At 30.7% G+C, this 26,861-nt stretch overlaps 1 protein-coding gene across 1 annotated transcript in view; it reads right to left on the reverse strand.

Moving 5' to 3' along the window:
- LOC135122920 (neuroligin-1-like) overlaps positions 1-26,861 on the reverse strand; it is a 414,788-nt gene that overhangs the window by 375,314 nt on the left and 12,613 nt on the right. Inside the window, exon 3 of the mRNA XM_064047444.1 lies at positions 202-419. Within this exon, the coding sequence (XP_063903514.1) occupies positions 202-419 (218 nt within the window). The remainder of the gene's footprint in view (positions 1-201; positions 420-26,861) is intronic.

Below are 26,861 nucleotides of genomic sequence, written 5' to 3' on the forward strand. Positions count from 1 at the left end.
CTTGTAATTAGATTCAAGCTTGAAAATCCCTACAGGGATACAAATTTCTGCAATTACGTCGCTGCGCCAGCGCCGACTAAAATTGCGATTTGCTGCATTTACCGGTATAAATATCACTCATGAGGGATTAAACAGTGGAATCGGACTGCAATTAATATCTTTGGTTTACGGTCCAAATAAACTAGTGTTCGAGTGACTTACCGGTTCTGGGCACGTAGAGGTTGAGATAGAGGCAGTCTTCGCTTTCATTGGCAAGTAGAGGCAGGAGTTTCTCCAAGTAGAGCAGTCTTCCTCTTGGGAATTCCAGCAGGGCTTCCGACCTATTTCCTATGTCGGGAGGACGCTGTGGACACACAGCACCAAAGCGATCCGCAAGACGGGTATTTTTCCATAGCGAAGGCGTCACTGGAGGCATATACCTGAAAAAGACATAAAAGACATAAATTTATATGAAAAATTTAGGAATTTTTACACCCAACTTTGAAACATAATATAACCTAACCCTCAATTTTTTACCATGAAGGCGACACGAACACTGGAATATGCAAGGACCAAAGCCAGAGCCCTTACTTTTTCAACTGTAATTTCCGACTCGTAAACTTGATTTATATGCTAATTACTCATAGCTGCTCTCAAGTTTTTCTGTTTCAGAGTTGCAAAATACAAAAGAAAATCAGTTACGGCCTATATGAAATTTATAAATACATAAATTATTACAATTCCTGGTGTATTAACGCAAAAAATTGTACTACAGTATTTTATTTGACACAATGGGTAATTTCAGACTGCTAATTTCAATGCCATATTCTATTTTGGACTACCTCATGCTTAATATATTACACAAAAAAAGGTTGCTTTATTTGGTTAATTCAGTGATTTTTTACTTAGCGATTGTAAGCTAAAGAAGTATTGTAACAAGGTCCATCGAACAAATTGCTACTTTCATGTTTTCTCCACGTCCGTCCGGCTGTCTATTATGTCAGTTCTTAGTAAAGAGATATTCTCTGAAACTAATAGTCCGATTGTTGTCAAATTTTATACGCAAATTGAGAATATCGTGTAAATGGTAAAACGCTAATAAAAATGTTTCTAATCATCCTCACCAACACTTTGATACCGTGATTTCAAATTTTTCATAATAAATACCACATACATTTTAAGAAATTACATATTCCCATGCTGTGGGTTATAACTCCGCCATGAGTTTTTCCAAATTAGTTTCATTTAAATTTAAATTTTAAATGCGTTGTTTGAGAAGATGAAATATCCCCTCACTATAAATTGTCAAAGTTATTGTAATTATAGTAATGTTTTTGGGTCAGAAATAAAGAAAGAGCTTTTGCACGTGCCTTAAAATTTCCGGTAGGTATTATTTTGAGTTTATATGAATTTCAAGATTTTTAAAAGAGAACAAAATAGCCAAATTTTGTTAAGAGATATCACATATCAGTGTCTGAAAAATTCATAACTTTTATAAAACTCCACCAGGGGTATTTGAAACTTCCCGGAGGAATTACATACCTTCACCTCCGTGTTGGTGAACATTTTCTGGGAGTATTAGACACCTAGGACATTTCAGCTCTATGTGTGTGAGAATTTTCTAGAAAAATTAGAAGTAAGTGACATTTTCGTCTAATTCCATGGAAAAACAATTTTAAACAATTTTCTGTTACAGGTAAGACAGTCTGTGGTAAAAAATCAAGTCGGATTCATAATCCACAAGTGTATGAGTATGTTACTTAGACGTATTATAGACGTATAAGGTGAGACCTACGTTTTCGTAATCTAAGAGTCATCCAACTTTGGGAAAACATAGTTAGGCAGATGGTCTCTATAAAGTACTACGATCGGAAAGTAAAATAGAAGTTCCTTTATGAGAGTTATTAGTAATTACATTAGTTTGAAAATTCGTAAGTCATCCAAAGTGGTAATTCTTGAAGCGTGAAAGGTATAAAATTATAATTTAAGGGATTAGCATGTTTCTAAATATTTTTGGAAATTTTATTTTCATGCGGCAAAATATTTTATATGAAATGATTATATTTCTCATAGAATCGTTTAAGAAATAATACCAAATATATGAGGACCTAATTTTTTTAATTATTACACGTCGCCTGAGAACTTATTTGATTTACAGACCAGAGCTCACTCAAACCAATGTTCACTATAATAGTCCAGAAACGATTTGATCTATAAGCCTAGTAAAATTCCGCAAATTAACAATAATATTGGAATCGTTATCATGCAATAGATATTTTTTCGGAAAAGTGTAGTTATTTTTATCTTTTGGAAATGTTAGGATCGGCTTTGTATGAATTTTTATTTATTTATTTTTTTTATTAATCGATGTTTTAATTTTCCCATTTCTTGACTTTCGACTGTTTCGATTTTTCAGTTTTTCGATTCTTCAATTTTTCGATTTGTCAAGTTTTTGATCTTTCAATTTTTCTATTTTTTAAGGTTTCAATTTTTCAATTTACCTTTTTTGACTTTTCGATTTTTCAATTTTTCAATTTTTTAATTTCTCAATTTTACGTTGTTCCAATTTTTTTCCTCTTCAATTTTACGATTTTTAAATATTTGACTTTTGCAATTGTTCAAATTTGACTTTTATAAACTCTCGGTTTTTCGATTTTTCATTTTTTCAATTCTACAATTTTTCAATTTTTTAGGTTTTTGATTTTTCAATTTTTCAATTTTTCAATTTTTTAAGGTTTTGATTTTCCGACTTCACTTTTTTGACTTTTTGATTTCTCATTTTTTCAGTTTTTTCATTTCTCTGTTTTTGGATAATTCAGTTTTGAGATTTCTTAGTTTTTTCCTTCTTCAGTTTTTCTTTCATTTTTCAGTTTTTCGAAATATCAGTTTTGGAATTTTTCAGATTATTTATTGTTCAATTTTTCGATTTTACAAATTCTCAATATTTCAATTTCTCGATTTTCAATTTTTCACTTGAATTCTCCGATTTTTAAATATTGCGATTTTTCAATTAATCGATGTTTTCTTAACTTTCCACTGTTTTGATTCTCCAGTTCTTCAAGTCTTCAATTTTTCGGTTTTACAAGTTTCTAATTTTTCAATTTTCTATTTTTTAAGGTTTCGATTTTTCGCCTTCACTTTTTGATTTTTCGATTTTTCAATTTTTCAATTTTTTAATTTCTCAGTTTTTGAATGTTTCATTTTTGGAATTTTTCAGTTTTTCTTTCATGTTTCAATTTTTTGAAAGTTCAATTTTAGGATTTTTCAGTTTCTCAATTTTCCGATGTTTCAATTTTACGTTTTTCCATTTATGCTCCTCTTTACGATCTTTAAATATTTGGTTTTTGCAATTTTTCAAATTTAACTTTTTTTTAGGTTTTTGATTTTTCAATTTTTTATTTTCTTAAGGTTTTGATTTTTCGAATTGACTTTTTTGACTTTTCGATTTCTCAATTTTTCATTTTTTTAATTTCTTAGTTTTTGGATGTTTCGTTTTTGGTGTTTATCAGTTTTTCGAAATTTCAGTTTTGGGATTTTTTAGTTTATTCAATTTTTCAATTTTACAATTTCTCAACTTCCCGATGTTTCAGTTTTACGTTTTTCCAATTTTTCTCCTCTTCAATTTTACTATTTTCAAATATTTGGTTGTTGCCATTTTTCAAATTTGTTTTATAAACTCCCGGTTTTTCGATTTTTCATTTCATCAATTCTTTAAATTGTTAAATTTTTTCGGTTTCTGATTTTTCAATTTTTGTATTTTTTAAGGTTTCGATTTTTCGACTTCACTTTATTGACTTTTTCATTTCTCATTTTTTCAGTTTTTTAATTTCTCTGTTTTTCGATATTTCAGTTTTGAGATTTGTCAGTTTTTTCCATTCTCCAGTTTTTCTTCCAGTTTCTCGAAATACATATCAGTTTTGGGATTTTTCAGATTATTTATTATTCAATGTTTCGATTTTACAATTTCTCAATATTTCAATTCCTACAATTTTTAGATATTGCGATTTTTCAGTTAATCGATGTTTTAATTTTTCCCATTTTTTGACTTTCGACTGTTTTGATTTTCCAATTTTTCAATTCCTTAATTTTTCTATTTTTCAATTTTTCTGTTTTTTTAAGGCTTCGTTTTTCGACTTCACTTTTTGAGTTTTCGATTTCTCAATTTTTGAATTTTTAGATTCTCAGTTTTTGGACATTTCACTTTTGGGATTTTCCAGTTTTTCCATTCTTCAGTCTTTCACTTTTCAGTTTTTCGAAAGTTCGGTTTTGGAATTTTTTAATATTTGGATTCTTATTTGACTTTTTGCTTTTCGACTTATAGATTTTTGGATGTGTCGATCTTGTTACATTTTCGATTTTTCAATTTTTTGATTTAAAATTTTAGATGTTTAAATTTTTGGATATTTTAATTTTTCCGTTTTCAAAATTTTGGATTTTTCAATTTCTCGGTTTTTCGTTTCAGTCGTTCGATGTTTCGATTTTTCAAGTTTTCGAATTTCTTAAATGTTTCGATTTCTTAATCTTCCAATTTTTCTACTTTCCGGTTATAGATTTTCTGTTTTTCAATGTTTCGTTTTTTCAAATGTTCGATTTTCTAAATTTTAAATTTTTCGTTTTCTCAATGTTTTGATTTCTCGATTTATGGAGATTATATGGTTCGATTTTTTGATTGTTCAGTTTCTCGATTTATGAGTTTTTCAATTTATAATATTATATTTTGTCCTATTTCGGTTTCTCAGTTTTTCAATTTTTTCGTTTTTTCGTTTCCTTTATTTTTCCGCTTTTCCAATTTTTGAACTTTAACTTTTCGTTTATTCAATTTTGGCCCATTTCGGTTTCTTAATTTTCCAATTTTTTGATTGCTCGATTTATCGAGGTTTAGATGTTCCGATGTTTTGATTGTTCAATTTCTCGATTTATCAATAATTTTCAATTTTTAATTTTTCAATTTTTAGATTTTGGCCTATTTCGGTTTCCAAATTATTCGACCTTTCGTTTTCTCTATTTCTCAATCTTCTGATTTTTTGATTTCTCGGTTTTCCAATTTTTTACTTTTCGGATTTTTGGTTTTTCGATTTTCCAGTTTATCGATGTTTCGATTTTCAATTAATCCGATTTTTCAGTTTTTCGATTTTTTAAATTTAGAAATTTTGATTTCTCGATTTTTCATTTTCGGTTTTTAAATTTTTGACTTTTGAATTTTTCATTGTTTCAATTTTTTGATATTTCGAGTTTTCGATTTTCAGTTCTTCGATACATATTTCTATTTTTCAATTTTTTGAATTTTACATTTTTCGATTTCTTGACATCCTGGTTTATCGATTTTTAAAATTTTTCGATTTTTAGATTTCCCGCTTTTTCAAATTTTCGGTTATTTTAATTTTTCATTTTTTTTCTCAGTGTTAATATCATACATAAAAAATGTATCGAAGGTGACCCCAAAAATTGTCACTAAAAACATCTAAAATTTCATGCAAACAATGTTTCCAAAACATTAAAATAACTAATTTTCCCGAAAAAAATTCATAGGATTATTAGGTGTTATGTCATACTCCTATTATATTTGTAAATAAAAGCATCTAAATATGTACCAAAAATGTTCACTTATTCGTTATAAACAACAATTTCCCGCAGAAATTATAGTCCAAACCAACCAACAATCGCTCTTGAACGCTTAGAGTCGACATTAGCCTGAGCGTGCTCTGGTCTGTAGATCAAACAAGTTCTCAGGAGATGTACAATTTTTGAATATCGATACTTCATTTTTTTTCAAATAGGGCACCCTTTATTTTATTGTTGTATTTTATTCTGTTTTTTGATCTCTTTTTTTATAAGAAGACACACCGACATATTGAAAAAAAGATAATAAAAAAAATGCAATAATAAAATACAGGGTATTCTCTTTGATGAAACTGCAATATTGGCAAGGTGTTATAAAGCTTTATCAATTCTGAAAACTGTCTCTGTCATCATCTGATGATATTTACGCAGGTAATGAATGCCCGTACTTCTTAGTGCTTAAATCTTTTCATATATACCGCGACTTAATAGATATTCCTTTAGATAGAGTGTTAAACTACAGGTAAAGAAGCATATTTTGCGTCTGTTTTAAGTGAGTTTCCCATAAAAAAATTTCTTATGACGCCATCAACATTTTAGCAAGGATAGAACAAATCCAGTTGTTTCGAAAAATTAAAAAACAAATACAAATTACAGTAAAAAAAAACTAAGTAAGGATGAGATTCGAACTCATATGGGCCAGAGGATAATCTGTCGCTTGACCAACTAAGTCATTTCATGCATGAACGAGATATAAAACACACGAAGTACGTGGAAAATATTCCAGAAAAAAATTGTAAAGTAATAATGTTGTAATAATAATATTATTGATGAGGCTGATTAGACAAATTTTGGTTAGTGTGTTACCATCTACACGACACACCTAAAATACATACATTTCGCACATTATCTGACAGACAGACAAACAGACTGAAAGACAGACAACAGACAGACAGAAACGGGGAACCTACGCACGTTTAGTGACTCACCCTGTATTTAGGATTAGCTAGTGTAACACCATAATTTAAAAATAAGACTATGGTCACTAATTCCCTAAAAAGGCTAAAAATTGAAACGTAGATATCCTCCAGTATATAAAGCCTATAGCTATTTTTTTTTCATTAACTTCTTAACCTCTTATCGAGATCCTAGAGGTTTATTTCTTCAGACCTACCAAACTTATTTTTCAAAGCAACAAAATTATTCACTCTATAAGAAAAACAATGATGGTATGAATTCAACCTAAAATTATAAATCTATCATGCAAATCCGAATTTTTCAACAGATATAGATGCTATGAAGTAGAATGAACAAGTATTTGTCGTGTGAATTAGCATGGTTATTACCTATTCTTGAAATTAATGTTTAAAGGTAGCAATTAATACTGAAAATGTTAATTTTATAACAAGAGGCAGGACACTAGGAAACTACGATTTAAGAAATAAATACTGTTAAGTTCACAAAAATTAATATTCGATTAAATAAGATATGGAGTATATTTTTGTTACACCCAATACACAATATATAAAGCTGTGACCTCTGAAGCAACAAAGAAACGAAATAATCTTCCCAGAAACTACCTTTGGATAAAATGAATATGTTTCCAAACTTGCTTCTATGAAGTTTATTTTCATACACACACATGATGTATTACAAACGTCTGTGCACAAAAATTGTCTTCACTGGTAGACCCATTTAAGACTTAAAACCGCACCTTTGAAAGTAGAATTTTCCTTAATTATGTAGCCCTTTTAAAAATAAAGTAAAACATACAAATAAAAATTTTTACAAAACATCGTTATCATCCCTTATTTACTTTTTCGATTAAAGAGTACTAATTCTCGCCGAGCCGAGGATTATGAGATCTTGAATAAGTACACATACATTAAAACCCAAATTGCGTTCCAATTTTGCGCTAAACTGTTACTGAAATCGTGACAACAGAATTTAATGACGACGTCTGGCAAACGAATTTACTTGACTTGCGAAGTTTCTGCTCCACGTTGATTTATTCACAAAACGAACTATCAAGACATCAATAAAAACCCCGCAATGTCATTAATCCGGTGAAAAGCCGCAAGCTTAACATTTAAAACACATTTACAAATTCTGCATTTTGTTGTTGCACTTCTTTCAAACGTTTGAAGGAGTTTACAATCAGATTTTATTATACTGTTACATAAATCGTCCTTGTCAGAATCGCCAAGTTTTTGGGTGATATTAATATTTATGTGTTTGGGAAATAGGTCAGCAAGTTGCCATGTCCGCTCCAACTATCAAGAAAAAACTTTCGTGGGTCAAAGTTTAGCACTTGGGAAAGTAATACATTCAGTGCCATAACACAGCAAAATGAGGAAACATTGCTAGCAGATAAGATTCAACACCAAGATTTTAATAAGTTTGTCTAGTTAACCTAAAAATAACTGACGGTTTCAAGCTTCACAGACTTGGTCAGTCCAAATTAGGCAGAACAATACTGGTCATAAACCCGTAGTTTTCCCCAAGCCAAACTTGTTTAAACTGTATCACATTCTATCCCAAAGTCAATTTTCACTTCAAATTTTCCGCCTTAATTAAAATGTAGAGTAGCCGTGTGTTTGCTGAACCTTCATTTTCGACTGGAGGAATTCGTAGGGTAGATTCGCTCTGCTGAATAAATTCAGAGAATTCTTACAAATTTAATCAATTCTTTTCGATTTCGCTTCTAAAGCGACAAGATCCTTTTATGTAAAGAAAGGTAAATTGTTATATCCTTATATCCTTCACCGCCGTTGTTATCTCCTATTCATATGTTGAAAGTTCGTCCCTTGTGAGCCTGTGTTGGTGAAACATTCGAAAGCTCTACTGTCGATATTATGCGAGATCTGTCTCAGCTGTCGCAAACGTATTATTGTTATAAAAAAAAACTTGGAGAGGTGGAAACGTACAATATTTAGAGTTTCCATAAATCCGTACTAAACTTTCCACATATAAATACAAAACAAATAGCTCTCTAACATGGCACAAAACGATAGGTTCCTAGTTCATGTCGTTAAATTTACTGTTAAATTCTGTAGAGAACAGTGGATAAAGTTGCAAGCGTTAAGAACTGTTTTATTTGGCTTTACTTGATTAGTTCCGCCGGAATGATGCAATGAAATGCTTTATGAAATGATTTCAGATTTTGTTTTATGATTTAATTAAACGCACTGCTTGTACATAAACCATATAGTTCAAGCGAGTTGTAATAAAAGTTTTAGAAAATTAAACTACAACTTATTGCAAAATTTCGTTGGGTGTCAACAAATCCGAGCCCTCGTTCACTTTCCCCTTCGTTTCCCACAATCTTGAGACATTACTCTCATCAACGTCCCTCCTCAGGCCAAATTGAATTAATTATCAGCAAAAGACGCAATCTAAATTAATTTTTAACAAAACTGCCTATTTATCGAGGAAATTATCTGCGGTGTTGGGGTGCCACCGGATGATAAAAATCGATTTTTGATTAAGCCCGAATGAAGCGCGTCATATCCAATCATATCAATACCCCATTAAACAAGCTATTTCCCCATCCTGTCAAAATCAGCAACACGTTGCTCCAGAGGCTCTCAAGTGTCTGGAGACACATCTCCACGATATATGAGCCAACATCCTGCCGATACAAATCGAAAAATACTGCACTTTTCGACTTTAATCAGTTTCCGCGCTCTCGAGAGGGAGGAATCCATCATTGTCGTTTGTGACCCTCTCGACTTTGTCTATCGAGCTAGTTTGTCAAATTCCTGTCCTGCGATACTAGGATTCTGGGGTGTGTTAGGATAAAGACACCCAAAGGACGGGTATTACAGCCGTACTAACTTGATAAAATTTCATGCATTTGGACTTGTTGCTCGTGAGTGTTATCTTTGGTAACGACGTTGGGTCAGACATTAAATTAGAACAAAAAATTGAAATTAAACGGTGATCCAGACAACGTAATATCACTCACGAGGATAAATAAGAATTATTTTTTTCTAATCCATAAGTAATTCCGAAAAATGAAAATAACAACTTTGTACCTCAGGGCATATTTTTTACTAATGTTGTTTAAAATTCTTAATGGAGATTCTAAAATAAAACTGTATAATTCCCGAAGGAAATATTATAATAAAACCATTTTAATGAACGTCCAATTTTATGTTACCTTGGCATTTTACAACTCAGACAATTTCCATTTCTGTCTGCTTATGTGTAGAAAGTTCTTTGAACGAATATGCCCTGAAATTAAACTTGAAATTACTGTGAAATTATGAATATGTTTTAAGACTTGAAAACTATCCTTTTTAACCTTCATAAAACTGATGCTTGTATCTCAAAATTGCTCACTAAAATCCTCTTAAAATGTGCAACTTGAGTTTAAGAATGCATTTACCTTTCAGTTAAAAGCTCAGTCGCCACTTTTTATAACCAATTTCAGCAAAAAATCCATTACAGGCATTAGTTAACTTCGATAAAAAAAAACACACTAAGGCATTTCGTTTGACTACGCTTGACACCCCCGCATTATGCATTAGTTCGTTAATTGTCCGCTAGGCGAAGCGCGGCATACGTGTTGGTTAGGATTAATACGTATAGATATGTGCATCAATGAGCATTTTATCGGAGGCGGCGGCGTAGCCGGCACGACGCCATTCGGTAAATGCGGCGGCGGCGGCGGCGGCTTATCGACGTGCTTACTAGCATTCAGATACGTAACAAAAATGGAATTTTCGCGTATGACGTCGACTGTCAAATTAATAGCAATGATACGCTTTATGCGGGAAAAAGGACAGTTAAAGGAGTGTGAATAAATATGGAAGAATGAATTAAAATCATTTTGATACAATTAACACTTCGGTTATTCTAAACACGATAATTAATTGTACACAAATTATACAGTTTCTCATCTGCGGTTAAAATCCCTAATCGAAATACAAACAAATTATTAATTAAATTAAGTAGGTATATACATTTTTTATCTCTAAAGTTAAACAACGATTTTTAATTTAATTATATTTTTTCAATTATGTGTAGGTTTTAACAAAATTTTTCATTTGTTAAATGGCTTAGAGTATCAGCATCAAAGAATTTGCTTAAAAAATCTCATTACTTAATTAACCGATTCAATTTTTTAACATTTTAAATATTTGTTTGTTATCTCAATATCCAATAAACAGTACCTCCAAGCAAATTGAATTATATTTAACCTTGGATATTATTTATTGCCTGTTTTTTCCTTTATTTGTCTACACCACATAATTTTCCTTTATCTAAATTAATAAATTATTTATAGAAAACTAAAAAAATATACCATCCACTTGTTAATTTATTTTTGTCAATATGTAGACAAATGTGCTTGATAAAATCTACGTCAATCGTACTTAAATGCTTAGTTGATTTATACTGTCTTATACAACATACAGGGACCCTATTTTATAATTACCGACATCGCCTCTTCTGTTTTACTAAATAAGACGTAAATGAGAAAATACTATAGAAATCGACAATATAAACGGAAAAAAGTGGTTTTCCATGTAAAAATTCGTTTCTTGTTTTAGAAAATTCACCGATTCTTTAATTCCTCTGTAGCTCGGCTGAAAATATCTAAGACTAGGGAAAATACAATTTTTTCTGTATTCAGTATTCTTTTAAATATAATTTTGCCAAATTTATGTCAGGTTACACTATCAAATTTTCCATTAACTAAAATTTGTATAATATACCGAGGGACGATTAATGTTTTTTTTTGTCAGGTTGGCAACCTATTTAAAATTTTATGATAGAATACCTGATTATCAAACTGACATTTACGACATCAACCAATCATGGATGGCAATAAATTCAGAATTGCCAACACAAAAATTTGCTTCAAGCATTAATGATGACCCGGTACTATCATGGAGTGAAAGCAATGCATTATTAAAAAAAAATAGTCACTTTGTTAATCTATTTTTGTCTATAAACAAACCCAATATATTTGATAAATTCTTAATAACTCCTACTAAATTGCTTAGTTCATTTGTACCGTTTCGTATTATACAACATACAGGGACCCTATTTTATAATAATCAATTTTTATTTTTAACAAAAATTAAAAATAATAAATTATTAAAAAAACATGGATCCAGTTGTTAATCTATTTTTTCAATAAACAAGCATTCGACAAAATCTCATTAATTTCTACTTACTTGGTTAGTTCATTTGTACCGTTTTACAAAACATACAAAGACCCTACTTTATAATAATTACGAACATCGCCCCCCCCCCAGTCTTACTAAATAAAGAAAAAAAAATGAGAAAATACGATAGAAATCCACAAATGTGTTAGAATTTCGTTTCTTATCTAGTTAAATGTGTTAAATGATCCGATTTTCTGTGTCATTCCCCTGTATCGCTGCTCAGATATCCAAGACTAGGACAAAGGCAAATTTTCCTATTTTCACTGTTTCTTTAAAATCTAATTTTATCAAATTTATGTCAGGTTACGCAACAAAATTTTACACTAATGAAAGATTGTATATTATACACTACTATATGGTGAGAATGACAAATGATTCCAAAACAATTGAAAAAAACGCCATTCTTTGCTTTATCTGCTTTAGTCTATGAACACATTCCAAGTATTTGATAAACACTAAGTAACTCCTACTTATTTGCTTGGTTCATTTCTAACATTTTATACAACATAGAGGGACCCTAGTTTTAAAATCTACCGAAACCACCTCTTCTGTTTCACTAACAAAACAAAATGGATAAGCAGGATAGAAATCTGCAACATAAGTCATATAAAAACTGAGTCTATCTAAATTTTCATTTGTTATTTTAGTAAATATCATCGGTTTTTGGGTTTTTCAATATTCTGATTTTATAGTTGTTTGTTCTTTAATGTGAAATTTTTCCAATTTTGTTTTCTTCAATTTTTTAGTTCTCATTTTCCGATTTTTCAATTTTAATTTTTTTAATTGTTCGCTGTTTGAATTTTAGGTTTTACAGTTCCCCGATTTTTCAATTTTTCGTTTCATTAATTTTTCAATACACCTTTTATCCAATTTTTCATTTTTTGTTTCTTCATTTTTACAATATGCATCTCTTCGAATTTTCATTTTTAAATTGTTCAGTCTTTAGATTTTGCCATTCTTGGATTTGCAATTTTTCGAGTTTTCAATTTTTAATTTTTCAGTTTTTCAGATTTTTAATTTTGATTTTTCTATTTTAGATTTTTCAGTTTCTCGATTTTTCAATTTTAATAATAATAATAATAATAGTGATTTATTCTTCCAACAGACAAATTGTCCATAATGGAACATGATTGGTCATTTTTTTCGATGTTTACGATATGCAACTCTTCGTAGTTTCGTTTTTAAATTTTCCAGTTTTTCGATTTTCCAACTTTTGGGTATTTTGATTTTCGGATTTTGCGATTTTTGGATTTGCAATTTCACAAGTTATTGTTGGATTTTTCAAGTTTTCAGTTTTGTGATTCATATTTTTTATTTATTCGTTTATTCAATTTTAGAATTTTCAGCTTCTCGATTTTGCAGTTTTCCGTTTTTTTAATTTTTGATTTGCAATTTTTCTAATTTTCAATTCAAAATATAATACCTATGACTTTTAAAGGAATTCGTTTTTTCAATTTTACGATTTAAACTTTTTCATGTATCGATGTTTAATGTTTTACTTTCTCTATATTTTATTTTCAAAATTTTCAATCTTTCAATGTCACAATTTTCGACTTTACAATATTTGAGTCTTCCAATTTTGCGATTCGATCCGTTTTTCTTCTTTCAAATTCTTCGGTTTAACTTTTTTTTAATTTTTCGGTGTTTCAATTCATCGATTTTTCTTTTTTGATTTTGAATTTGATCGTTTTTTCAGTTTTCCCCTTTTGGATTTTTTTCAATTTTTTAGTTTTTCAATTTTTAAATTTTCGATTTTTCAACTTGTCGAATAAAAAAAATGGAAAAAATGTAAAATTGCATAATTGAAGAAAAAAAACGAAACGAAAAATTTAAAAGCCAAAGATTAGAGACAAAAACTTAAAAATCGAAATCGTGCAAAATCCAAAAACGAAATATGTATTGTAAAATAGAAATTTTGAAAATTAAAATATCGGAAAATCCAAAAATTGCAAAATTGAAAAATTTAAAAAATTGGGAAATCGAAGAATTGAAAAAAGATGACACTATCCAAAGATACTTTGAAAAAAAATAAAGGAAATGAAAAAACGAAAAATTGCTATATAAAATCAAGAAAACGAAAATTAAAAAAAATCGGGAAAATTGAAAACTTGAGTAAAATCTTGACAAAATAATGAGATTTTGGAAAATTGTACAAAATACCTAACGCAAAATTGCAAACCGAAAAATTGAAGACACGCAAAATTTTTATATTTGAAAGTCGAAAAATGAAAATTTAAAAAATTAAAGTTGACAAAAGCGTGTTATGCTTCTGTTTTATTACAAAATTTTTGAGGTATCAAAAAAACGAATGAAAATGCCAAGATTCTATGAAATTTTAGATCATTTGAGCACCGAAGACAATATTATACAAAGATTGCCTTTCAAAATATTGAAAGATAAAAATCATGGGACGTTACCGCAAGATTGAAGCTCGAGAAAAAAATTGAAAATTGAGAGAATTTAAAAAGAAGATAATAATATAGAACAAGAAAGCCAATAGTGGTCGCAGTGGAAGAAATAAAAAAATAAAATTCCGAAAAAGGAGAAAACACGAAGATTATATAAAATTGTTCCAAGATAAAAATCTTTTACTGAAAGAACAAGTACATCAAATAGTGGTAACAATGGCGAGAATAAAAGAATGAAAAAAATAAGCAAAAAACGAGTTAATTCAAATAATTACCGCAATGATTTTGTTTTTTTTTAAGTAGATAATAATAAATACTCTTTATGCACTATACCGTGATAATAGGGAGGGGAGGGGGGGGGTAATTTATTTGGTCATAATAGAGGGGAAATGTATATTTCAAATCAAATCTGGCGACTAATCTGTAAATTTGACTTATTTTGTGAACATAACCTTACACGGAAGGGGGCCCCATAGTAACAAATTTTCCCAATTCGGGTCAATATTTCCAAATAATCTCAAACAATAGAAAGGTGCGTAGTGAATACGAAATTCGTCTTTATGTGTATGTTGCATAGAGAATTTTCCAAATACTTTTTTACGTAAAATGGAATTTCAAAACTGATTATGAGTAACAATGAATGTCATTTGGACTTTCACCACTGCCAATAAACTTTTGAAACAAAATTTTTATTTAATATAAATATAATTGTTTAGAGTTAAATGTAAAATTTAATACAAAATACACCATCTTTTTGTTAATCTATTTTTGTTAACCTATTTATTTTATAACAAAATGACAAAATACAATAGAAATCGAGAACATCTGGTACAAAACGACTGTCGGCTCTAAAGAGTTTCGTTTTTTGTTTTGGTAAATATTCCGGCGACTCGGTTCTCGCTTTCGTTCTGCTGTAACACTGCTAAAAATACTTAAGACAACGTCAAGTGCTTATTGAGCATTAAAAATTCCTATTTTGTTTTGCTGTACGTACTTAACTACAAATTTAACGTGCACAGGAAAAAATTTTCTTCATCAGGCTTCTCGAGTACGGCCCAATTCCGCAAAAATATGCCCCGTGTAAGCTGAAAACTTGCAAAATAAGTAAGAGCAATCCGTCTTGTACCCTTTGCCGGCGAAAGACTGGTCTCCCGAGGCTCACTTTGCACTTCTTGTTTACTTAAGCTTTGTTAATAACCCCTCGTGCTTTCTTCAGGGCCGTTCTAATTGCGGTAGAATAAAACAGTTTCCTGAATTAGGTAAATGGAAATGGAGGGAAAATGCAAAAGATCGTCTTATTCGCCGTAATAAAACAAATGACGAGATTATGTTAAGTGTGTTAAATGGAACTAACTTAATCTTTTTCCATCGCGAAGCGCTGACGAAATTAAATTTCATAATCCGACGGACCATCACTAAAACAGGCGGTTTAATTACGGTAATGCTGACTTCGGAAATATGCAAATAGGTCTAGTTGTGTTAATACCTTCGGAAAAATTTCTCGGATGGCTTTCTTATTAAAATTTATATAGCTCGGGAGTAAGACGGAATGTCGATGATAGTTGTGAGGCGAGAATTTCATTTGCATTAATATGGGCGCTGGCAGATGGAACGACTGTCGTAGATAGTTTGACGGTGAGCAAGTTTCTAAGGTGATAAGTTCAATGCATCGTTTGTCGAAGTGTTTCGTAGCAGTCGTATTGGTTCAAAGTTAAACAATGAAGTACATTGTATAAGTTAATTGCAACTAGTTTAATGAAATTAGAACGTGATGCATATAGAACTAGTGCCAGGGGTCTGTTTGTCTGACACGCTATTACTTATTAGTCATCTTGAATGCCAAGTTGCAATTGTATTAGAAAGTTAAGATGAAGTACACTAAAAGTACAGTTCCTCTACAGGATGCGTCTGAGTTATGATGCTATTATAACTATAATGAATCAGATTAAGGAAGTCAATCTATTATGGGTGGAAGCACAATAAGCAAAAGGTATAACAAAAAAGGTAGCTGCAACGGTAACCAAACGGATAGTAAATTTTACTGACAACACTGAAACAAATTTCAGGACTCCACTGTCGAGGCTGATTTTGATTTGATCAATCACAAGCAACCTACAACTTATTGACCTGGCAACATATCACGAAGCAATTTTTTTAAGACAGTACAATTTAAAATGTGAAATTCTAGAAACATGACAAACATAGGTATTTAAAAAATAATAATACAATAATTAAGATATGACAATCGCTTTCTAGAAGTGGGGAATAAAGAAAATTTGGTTAATGTTTAGTTATAATTAAAGCGAAAAAAAAGTTGCTGCCTCGGTGCGAATCGAAACTCAGGTCACTCGCTTGCCGGGCAGGTACACTGACCACTAGACTACGAGACCACTTATCTTACTCCGCTTACCAACGTGTTATTGTGCCGCCACATTAATATTTGTAGATAGCAAAATTCGTATACCACTCAATCTAAAATTAAGTTAAAATTAAAATTGTACGTATGTTGAATATCTGTCGACTGTCCGTCGTGTGTCTGTCTTCTCCCTCTGTCGATTTTTATTAGGCAGATAATCTCTGAAATTACTCGACCGATTGTTTTCAGATACCTAATCTCTGCAATTTCTGGATCGATTGTTGTTAAATTTTATATATTATTTAGATGTTAAAACTCTAACCAAAATTTGGTTAATGATCCCCACCAACAATTTGATGACGTCCCCTCATTTTTTTTTTAATAAACACCATTTAAGTTTATAAAATAACATACCTGTAATTTATGAATCCGCCTTGATATTTTACTCGTTGTATCCAAATTGTCGCAAAAAAATCAAAATTGCATCATTAAATTTTATAGCAGTATAAAGTACTGACCTGTGGTGAACTCCGTGGTTGTGTCGTAAAAATGTTAATAGGTAGGTCACAATTTTGATTCCCGTACCAACGGAACATTTAGCAAATGAGTACTTTCATATTTTCTCGACATTTCAGGATCTCTAGAGTATCAAAAAGTGGATCTTGTCGTCTTCGTCTGTCTGTCGTCTGTATCGATTTTTATTGAGAAAATGCTCTCCGAAACTACCAAACCGATTGTTGTCAAATTTTAGATGTTTTAGGAACATCGTGTAAGTGGTAAAACGCTAATAAAAATTTTATAATTTTATAATCATCCTCGCCAACAACTTGATGATGTTTTACTTTTTTTGTGCCATATAAATTTTGTAAAATATACTGGTGAACTGGTGGTTTATGAATTTGCTTTAATTTTGTTTGTTATTATTATAATTTTTGTTACACATTATTTCTCGTAGTAAAATTAGTCTTTAAATATAATATAATACCCACCAAACGAAATATGTGTCTTGCTCAGTGAAACCTGACGGGTCCAGGGTTCGATCTCCGAAAGATCCTTTTTTTCCCTGACAATATGACTCGTTTACCTGTAGTTTATCAGTTCTTCCTCTAATATTTCTACTTGAAATCATAAGATATTTTAATTTTATAATTTTTCGAAGAAGCTGAATTTGTACTCCAAGATATTGTAATAGAAACCATCGTAAATTGTGACCGTCGGCCGTGACCGCATCCTGTTTTGAGTTTATGGGTTCATAGAATAATGCAAAATCGAGTCTTCAATAGCTCTTTTAGATATTCCAAAAAATTTAATGAAAGAAACAATTTATTTTATTGATTAAATCAAGAATAGCTCACCTGAATTGTAAGAACTAACTTTGGGTAAGTATATACTACTGCTATTGTGAGTATTATATGAATATACTCCAACTATCCAATTTTTTTACTTTTATTTTACTGCACAGATATCTTATAAGAGTTATGATTAAAATATAATTTGCCAACTCAAATTTAATAAATTATCAAAAAATTTGAATAAACTGGAATGTATTTCAGGAGCGACGAAACTTTTGTAGTCCTTTTATAATTTTACAAATAAAATGAAACTTTACAGTTTTCAAAATATTCGATGATTTAACAAGGCAAGAAATTTTTAGAAAATATTAAGAATGCTAAAAGATTAAAACAGCCAAAACTTTAAATTTTGATTTTTTTAAGGGATTAAAGTGTCATAATACCACGAAACTAGCCTTTGTTGTATTTTTTTTCTACTTTACTCTCGCCTACGGCTCGCACAACGTTCTAAAATCGAGCCGCAGGCGAGGTTTACTAGGACATAATTGTAAAGATCACTTCTCTGTTTTTCTTGCCCCAAAATTTTCGACCGCCATGAAAATTTTTCAAAAATTAGAAAAAACTGATTTCTAAAATTTTTAATATTTTGTTATTAAATACCCTCAACATTTTAAAAACAAAATAAAATTTTCTAGTTTGCAATATACTGGGTGAACAGAAATTTTTAGAAAATAATAGGGATGTTATAAGGTTGGAAAGCCAAAATTTCGAATTCTGGAAATTTTGATTCAAGTTCGAATAGTTCAAAACTTTTGTCTAAATAATCTAAGACCAATTTTTTTATTGGTTAAATCAGGATATATTCACCCCACTTTCTCGAAGATTGGAGAATTCAGCAACGTTGCGCCCGCTTATACATATTTAATAGTAACAATAAAATAAAAATTATCATAATAACAGCTATTTCAAGAAAATGCATTCTCAAAACTTGAAAAAAAAAGATTTAAAAATCGAATTATTAAAAATTACTTTTAAAATTTTAACATTAAACATCGTCAGGGTGTTCACATGTTAAAAGTAGTTTCATTTTATACGTAATTTTAAAAATAAAATAAGATTTTCGAGTTTCAAAAAATTCGGTGGTTTAATAAGATCAGAAATTTTTAGAAAATCATAGGGATTATATTTTTTAAATTTGTTTTGTACTAAGATCGAGCCGCAGGCGAGGTATAGAAGCAGTTGCAGAAATATCATTTTCAAGAAAAGAAAACAATTAGAAATTAAAATTCTAAGAAAAATCGCGGTTAAAGTTCAAATAATAATTAAAAATAATTTTTGAAAACTTTTGTCTAAATAACCTTAGATCAATTTTTGTTATTCATTAAATCAAGATCTATTCATCTTAATTTCTTGAAAATTTGGGAATATAGTAATGTTGCGTCCCTGTATATTTAATAATAATAAAATAAGAAATACCATAACAATAGCTGTTTCAAGAAAAAGACAATTAAAACTTGAAAAAAAGTCCTGATTAAGGTTCGAATTATTAAAAATTACTTCGCTGTTTCTCTTCCACCAAAATTATGGATTGCCTCGAAAATGTTGTCATTAAACGTCGTCATGACATTCACATGTTAATAGAAGTTTCTTTTTGTAATTAAAAAAAAATAAATAAAATTTTACAGTTTTTAAAATATTCCATGGTTTAATAAGAAAGAAAGTTTTAGAAAATAGCAGGGAAGATATGAGTTTAAAACAGCCAAAACTTTAAATTTTGAATTTTTTAAGGCATTAAAGTGTCATAATACCAAAAAACGAACCTTGGTTTTATATATATATATATATACTCTCGCCTACATCTAGCACAATGTTCTAAGGGCATAAATGTAAACATTACTTCTCTGTTTCTATTGCCCCAAAATTTTCGCCTGCCTGAATTAAAAAAAACTCATTTCTAAAATTTTTAAACATTTTTCGTTAAATATCTTCACGATGTTCCCGCGTTAAGAGTACTGTTAAGTTTAAAAACATAATACAATTTCCCAGTTTAAAAAAAAAAATGTGGTTTAATAAAACCAGAAATTTTTAGAAAACAATAGGGATTTTATAAGGTTAGAACAACCAACATTTCGAATTCTGAATTTTTTAAGGCATTCAAGTAGTACAGTGCCACCAGCGAGTCTTTATTTCGTACTAACATCGAACCGTACTATCAATTTCAAGAAAAAAAAAATTAAATTAAAGATCTAAGAAAATTCGCTAGCAAACTTCGAATAATTGAAAATAGTTTTTGAAAATTTTTGTCTAAATAACCTTAGATCAATTTTTTTATTAATTACTTAAATCAAGATCTATCTATTCAACTTAATTCCTTGAAAATTTGGGAATACAGTAATGTTGCATCCCGTTATATTTAATAATAATAATAATAAAATAAGAATCGCCATAAAACAGCTGTTTCAAGAAAAAGACAATAAAAACTCGGAAAAAGTCCTAAATAAAATTCGAGTTATTAAAAATTACTTCTATTTTTCATCCACCAAAATTTTGAATTGCCTTAAAAATTCTCCCATTAAACACCGTCACGGCGTTTTATGTTAAGAGAAATTTCCTTCGGTGGTTTAATAAGACAAGAAATTTTTAGAAAATATTACGGAAATTATGAGTTTAAAACAGCCAAAACTTTGAATTTTGCATTTTTTAAGGCACTGAAGTCATAACACCAAAAAACGAAACTGTGTTTTATATAATTTTTATTAAACTCTCGCCTACGGCTAGCAGAATGTCTAAGGACATAATTGTAAAAATTACTTCTTTCTCTGTTTCTCGTGCCTCAAAATTTTCGACTGCCTTGAAAATTTTTCGAAAATTATAAAAAACTGATTTCTAAAATGTTTGAACATTTTGTCGTTAAATATTTTCATGATGTTCCCATATTAAGAGTAGTTTTCCTTTTTAATTTTAAAAACAAAATAGAATTTTCCACTTTAAAAAAATTCGGTGGTTTAATAAGACCAGAACTTTTTGAAAAATAATAGGGATTTTATAAGGTTCGAACAACCAAAATTTCGAATTCTGGTTATTTAAAGGCATTAAAGTGACATAACACCATCAGCGAGTTTTTTTTTGCACTAACACCGAACCGCAGGCGAGGTTTATAAGCAATTGCAGAAATATCAATTTCAAGAAAAAACGAGTCATCTGGAAATAAAAATCTTAGAAAAATCGCAATTACACTTCGGCTAATAATCGAAAATAATTTTTGACAAGTTTTGTGTAAATAACCTTCGATAAATTTTTTATTCCTTAAATCAACATGTATTCATGTTAATTCATCGAAAATTTGGGAATACAGAAATATTGCTTCCACTTATATTTAATAATAATGAAATAAAAAATACCATAGTAAGAGATGTTTAAAAAAAAACAATTAAAACTGGAAAAAAAATCCTAAATAAAGTTGGAATTATTAAAAATTACTTCTTTGTTTCTCTTCGGTGGTTCTGGTTCAATAACACAAGAAATTTTTACAAAATTTATGGAAGTTATGAGTTTAAAACAGCCAAAACTTTGAATTTTGAATTTTGTAAGTCATTAAAGTGTCATAATAGCACCAAACGAACCTTGGTTTTAGGTATATATATTTTTTTATACCCTCGCCTACGGCAATGTTCTACAACACTACAACTTAAAAATCTAAGAAAAATCGCAATTAAAGTGCGAATAATTGAAAATAACTTTTGAAAAATTTTGTCCGAATAACCTTAGATCGATTTTTTTATTGATTAAATCAGGATCCATTCAGCCTACTTTCTCGAAAATTTGAGAATACGGTAATGTTGCGTCCGTATATATTTAATAATAGTAAAATAAGAATTATCATAATAACAACTGCTTAACCAAAATAATCTTAAGTACGTTTTGGTTGAAAATTAAATTTTATTATGTATCGAAGATGTACTTGTTCGACCTTCAGAGGCGATGGTAATTTCAAAGATTAGCTTTCTCATAAATTCTCCACCAGACAGACTAACATTAATCTAACCCCAAAAAACCTACAACAACAGTTTCCTCAGCGATCGGTGGGACAATAAAAAAATTCAAATGAGTCAAGAAGCCAACAACAAAAAAGTAAAATGTAACGGAAATAGCAAATTCCCCTCAAAAACAAGTTACTTTAAGTCAATCTACCATACATCCCAAGATATTGGCTTAAAGACAGTTACAATATTTCACAAAGTACACAAAAGTTAGTCTAAGAAAAATCAATTTTCTGCACATAGAACTTTGTGAACTTTCTTGGAACTGCAGTGCCCTCTTGGCAACGATATCGATAGCCCGCAGAAGTTTACGTTCACAATTAAATTAACTAAAGTTATGCGTTTGAACTGTATCGAGGAAACTCCACATGTTAAATCAACAATGGTTGAGGTTATATTAATTCTAAACTTACCGTGATCGATAGTGGTTTCAAAGCTGTTATCGCGCCATTTTACGACATTGCTTTATTGATATGGATAACCAAGAATACTCAAAATTTAAGTTGAAAAACAAAAACTTGTCCCACTGTAATCCATTTCAAAGGATATTTGTCTTCAAGAGTGGACCTCGCTGTCTGTATCTTCTGACGAAACTCCCAACAAACAAAGGTGCACTGATCAAAGTATATTTTCCGACGATTGAAAATCTTGTCAGTGAAGTTTCATTGAAAGGAAAATATAAATTACAAAGAATTTCAAGAAGCCATAAGAAAGGGAACTCTAAAGTGAAATTGGAAAAACAAGGAACGCAGAAAATAAACAAACACACGATGTTTCATTTATGTGAATAAAAATCCAAACAACACGCTGTGATGATAAAACGGTGCACAATTCAAATATATATAAATATATGAAATCTGAAGCATTATTTTCAAATAATAACACCCACGGCCTCTTGCGATGCCCCAAATATTTACATTAAATTATTCACGAATAAAATTAATTTCCTCGGTATTTAAGGTCCGGAATGTTTTTCTTCCATCTCAGTAAATCCCTTTTTCTTTCCCTTTTATAAATCGCAACAATAACACTTGCATGAAATGCACTCCAAATTTTCCCTAATTTCTGCCACAAAGTCACGTACAACAAACACCCCTAAATCACGTACCCGCAACAAAGACGCCAAATATTTATTAAAGTCTCCCTTTTCCAAAGAAAGTTATGGCCTCTCCTCTCATCATTCAGCTTATTGTGTATGCTTTCTAATTTCGCTTCTGGTGAAAAAACAGATCCATACATTTAGAATAATAGCCTCCTTTGAATTATAAAGCACCAATAAATTGCGCCCATTTACATTTCAGTTCCTTCTTTGCGTATAACAAATGTGAAACGTACCTAAGACTGCCGACTGGAGGCGAAGCCCCCAAGAACTCCTCGACCGGTGGATTGATGTGAGTCATGACGCCCCTGAGGGGTGTGTTTAGTCCGCGCCGCCCGAAAAGAGAAAACAGAAGAAAACCAGAATGCAAACAGGTCTAATCAGCGACGAATGGCTTAGGTGGAATGGGACGAAACAAGCTTGTTGCAAAAAAACCGAAAAATGGCGCTACATAATGCTTGAAAATAAGAATGAGAATGGGGGAAGAAGGGTGGTATTAGACATGATTGTGCTGGTGTGTACAATGTAAAGAAGTTAAAATGTGTAATGTGTCTGTTTTGGATATTGTGTACTGGAATGTTAGTCGTCATTGTTATTTAGAAGAGCTTTTAGAATATTGGAATGTAAACGCGATGGTTGAAACCGCGCATCTGGTCGCAATGCAGCATATTTTCGCTTCCGGGTTGGTTAATTTTATTATTTGAAATGTATGTAACTAAATACATCATTTGCACTCAAACTAAGTACCTATGCAAAACATGTTAATGGCTCTATGAGTAGTCTGCTTGAAACAATAATTGCTGTTTATACCGTGATTTCAATTTTTGCTGGATAATGATCTCGTTTCTGTAAAATATTCGCACATTTTTTTCATAAAACACTTCATTTTTCCTGATTTTTTTTTGATTTTTCGTAATATTTATAAGTTTCAAAGCAACCCACTTAACATGAGAAAATCCCATTTTTTTTAACATTTAATAAAATGGTATTGCAACAATGTATCATACATACCTTAATCACCCATACTCTGTCACTCTTAACTTATTTATATTTGGTCTGGCGCGGAGTGCGGGGAAATACGGTGAACGGTCGAACATTTGTCCCAAAAGAATGAATGATAAAGGGCAACACTGTGCCTATTTCTAGTGAAATTTTCCAATTGGAAAATGTTCCAAACAACATTTCAACAAGGACATGTATGTCAATTCCGCCGCGTACAGTTCATGTGCAACATAAATAATAAAAAACCTAAATAACACCATTCATAAAATTCGATGACGCACTTTGGATTTTATTATGCGAAAATTTTGACGCCAAGGGTGAAAAATCAAGGCGCATTCATGAACCAAAAGTAGAGGCATATATAGGTCCAGTAGTTTCGGAGATTATCTGTGTAATATAAATCGTCACAGAATGACAACAGACAGACGGAAATAGGACCCTAATTTTTCGCAACCTAGGAGTCGAGAAAACATAAACGATGAGTAAACAGCTATACTAGATACAGGTTCTGTTTTCAACAAATTGAAAACCTCATTATGAAAGACGTTATTTTGTTAAAGCAATTTTGATATACTTGCAAGTTTTAAAATTGGTTAAAGGTTAATCAGAATTTGTTTGTTTTTTCCCACAAAAATTTAATACTGCCATTTCGAAATTTCGCCAGTTAAATTCTATTTAAACTTTGTAAAACAATAGCCTTCTATTTTCGAAATAAAATTCAAAATTTGACATGAAAATTTAGAGATTTACCTTGGAAGATAAAAAATTCTGCTCTAAAAATTGGTAAACGACTTCAGGTTTTCGTCAACATAGTCAATCGATCAACCAAATTTACCGAATTAATCTCTCCAAAAACCGTGATCAGGGTCGAGTCAGAGCTCCAGGTCAACCGAGGGTGGTCCGAACATGACGAAGAAACGACTTCGAAGGAAACCCGGTCCCAACGATGTTATTTAAAATACAGTCGAGGGACCTTTGACTCGAGGGGAAGGGTTGAGACGCCATCTGCAATTGCGTGTGCTTGGGCAAACATAAGTTAATTTCCACATTTCCACAGAATCAAACTAAAACTATAGCAGAGTCCTTAAGCAAAAAATTGGGAATACCATCAGCCTTGTGCGTGAAGGAATTTTTGCTTTACTTTAATATTCTCAGGGCTAGATTTTCCAACATATCATATTTTAGTGACTAAAATCAAAAAAATTGCGTGAAGGATTACAATTCAAACTCTTTGACGACTTTTCATGACTCCTACAGTACGAAGAAATAGGTCTTCCGCCTGTCTATCTGTCTGTCTGTCTGTCCGTCTGTCTATCTACCGTCGGTCCGGATTTTTGTTAGACAGATACTCTGCGAAACTATTGGACCGACTGCTGTCAAATTTTGTATCATGTAGTAGGTAAAACGTTAACCAAAATTTGGCTAATCACCCCACCAACGATTTGATGACGTCTGTTAATTATAATGCATAAATAACATTAGCGATTTTGTATAAAATAATATATATTTGTAGTTTGCTACAGAAACAACCATAAGCTGTGACCATCAGCCTGTTCTGAGTTTATGGGTTTTTAGAATAATGCAAACTCGAAACTTCGACAGCTGTTTTATTTATCGAACAAAAAAAAATGAAACAAGCAATTTATTTTATTGATTGTATCAAAAATGGCTGTTATTGTGAGTATTATGCTAATACACTACCCAAATTGATATACGTGTCCTCGCTAAAACATTGACGATCTCATCACAAAATTTTGTAATGGAAAAATTTATTTGAAACATCTGAATAGCATACTTCTTTACCTTTATTTTACAGCACAGATATCTTCATTTTAACTTATAAGGGTTTTCAAAAAATTATAATTTGCCAACTCAAATTTGATAAATTTTCGAAAAAATTGAATAAGTTGAAACGTATTTCAGGAGCGACGGAACTTCTGTATAAATAAGCTTAAACCATTTTTTTATTGATTAAATCAGGCTCTATTCATTTTAATCTCTTGAAACTTTAAGAATACAGTAATGGTGCGTCCCGTTATATTTAATAATAATAAAATAAGAATTATCATAGTAACAGCTGTTTGTATAAAATTATATACTCCTGTATTTGTGGTTTATGAATCTTACCTTGATTTTGTTTATTATTGCTATATTTGTTCGTTATTTCGTCGCCTTGATCTTTACGAACATAGTAAGTAACATTATTACAGCTGGCGTAGCCCAGAGGTAAAGTTTCTGCTACCTAGACCCAAAATCTATGGGATGAAACCAGCGGGTGGCATACCATTTTTTATTAGATAAAATCAATTTAATAAAATTAACCACTTCTTCAAGGAGTCACTCTATTTTCTCGAAAATATAAAAATACGCACGTCTTTATAATAATAAAAAAATGATAAAATAAGAATTACATTAATCATATTCGGAATACTTTGCTCGATTGGGGGTTATTAATAATTTTAGTCTTCTGTATTAAGACAATAAACTTATTCAAATCAAACGAATTTCTACGTGACATTCGTTGGATGTGTAAACATAAACACTTCAAGTTACGCATGTTGCTGAGAGCCTATTTTTTCCATTGGCTATCTGCTGTATATAAATGTTACATTGTCCGTACTTTTGTTGCGTCTGGCCAGGGACGGATTTATAGGGATGCTTGTGATGCTAAAAAATGTAAAAGAAATTTTTTTTTTGTTTTTAATTTTAACTGCCCACTTCCGGCTGTATCAGTAATTCATGACTTGCAGCCAGTCAGCCACCTACAGAAATAGCTCCCGCCGCCGTACGACTATATTTTGGTTTCAGTATCGTTTCTTATTCTTATTTTACTTTTCTGTTCGTTCAGTAATTTCAAAAGTGTGTGGTACTTTCTACCCATGTATCAGCGAATCTTATAGTTTGTTAAAAAATAAAAAATCCACTTGCATAATTAATTTTGTCTGGAACT

The sequence above is a fragment of the Zophobas morio genome, unplaced genomic scaffold, assembly GCF_036711695.1.
Source record: "Zophobas morio isolate AGI-343-1 ecotype UQ-CSIRO unplaced genomic scaffold, CSIRO_AGI_Zmor_V1 ptg000005l, whole genome shotgun sequence".
NCBI classification, from domain to species: domain Eukaryota; kingdom Metazoa; phylum Arthropoda; class Insecta; order Coleoptera; family Tenebrionidae; genus Zophobas; species Zophobas morio.